This window comes from Volvox carteri (genome assembly GCF_000143455.1).
Source record: "Volvox carteri f. nagariensis unplaced genomic scaffold VOLCAscaffold_1, whole genome shotgun sequence".
Lineage (NCBI taxonomy): Eukaryota > Viridiplantae > Chlorophyta > Chlorophyceae > Chlamydomonadales > Volvocaceae > Volvox > Volvox carteri.
Genome location: NW_003307545.1, coordinates 368,277 through 368,544, shown reverse-complemented (window position 1 = coordinate 368,544; position 268 = coordinate 368,277). Strand labels below are relative to the sequence as shown.

At 74.6% G+C, this 268-nt stretch overlaps 1 protein-coding gene across 1 annotated transcript in view; it reads left to right on the top strand.

Moving 5' to 3' along the window:
* Positions 1 to 268, top strand: part of VOLCADRAFT_85798 (uncharacterized protein) — a gene marked incomplete at both ends in the record, with an annotated part of 4,528 nt that continues 4,260 nt past the window's right edge. The window contains one exon of the mRNA XM_002945946.1: positions 1 to 53. Within this exon, the coding sequence (XP_002945992.1) occupies positions 1 to 53 (53 nt within the window). The remainder of the gene's footprint in view (positions 54 to 268) is intronic.

Sequence of the window (268 nt, the reverse complement as noted above, 5' to 3'; positions counted from 1 at the left end):
ATGGGTCATAACATTTGGGGACACCTGGGAATTGAACCCAGACCCACAAGAAGGTGGGTGGCACCTCTGCCGTGTTCCGATTCCCGCCCCACCCCGCGCCTGCACTACCCTGAACCGCCCTGCCCAGCGCAGCGCCGCCCTCTCCTGCGCCGCCCAGCGCAGCGCCGCCCTCCCCTGCGCCGCCCAGCGCAGCGCCGCCCTCCCCTGCGCCGCCCAGCGCAGCGCCGCCCTCCCCTGCGCCGCCCAGCGCAGCGCCGCCCTCCCCTGC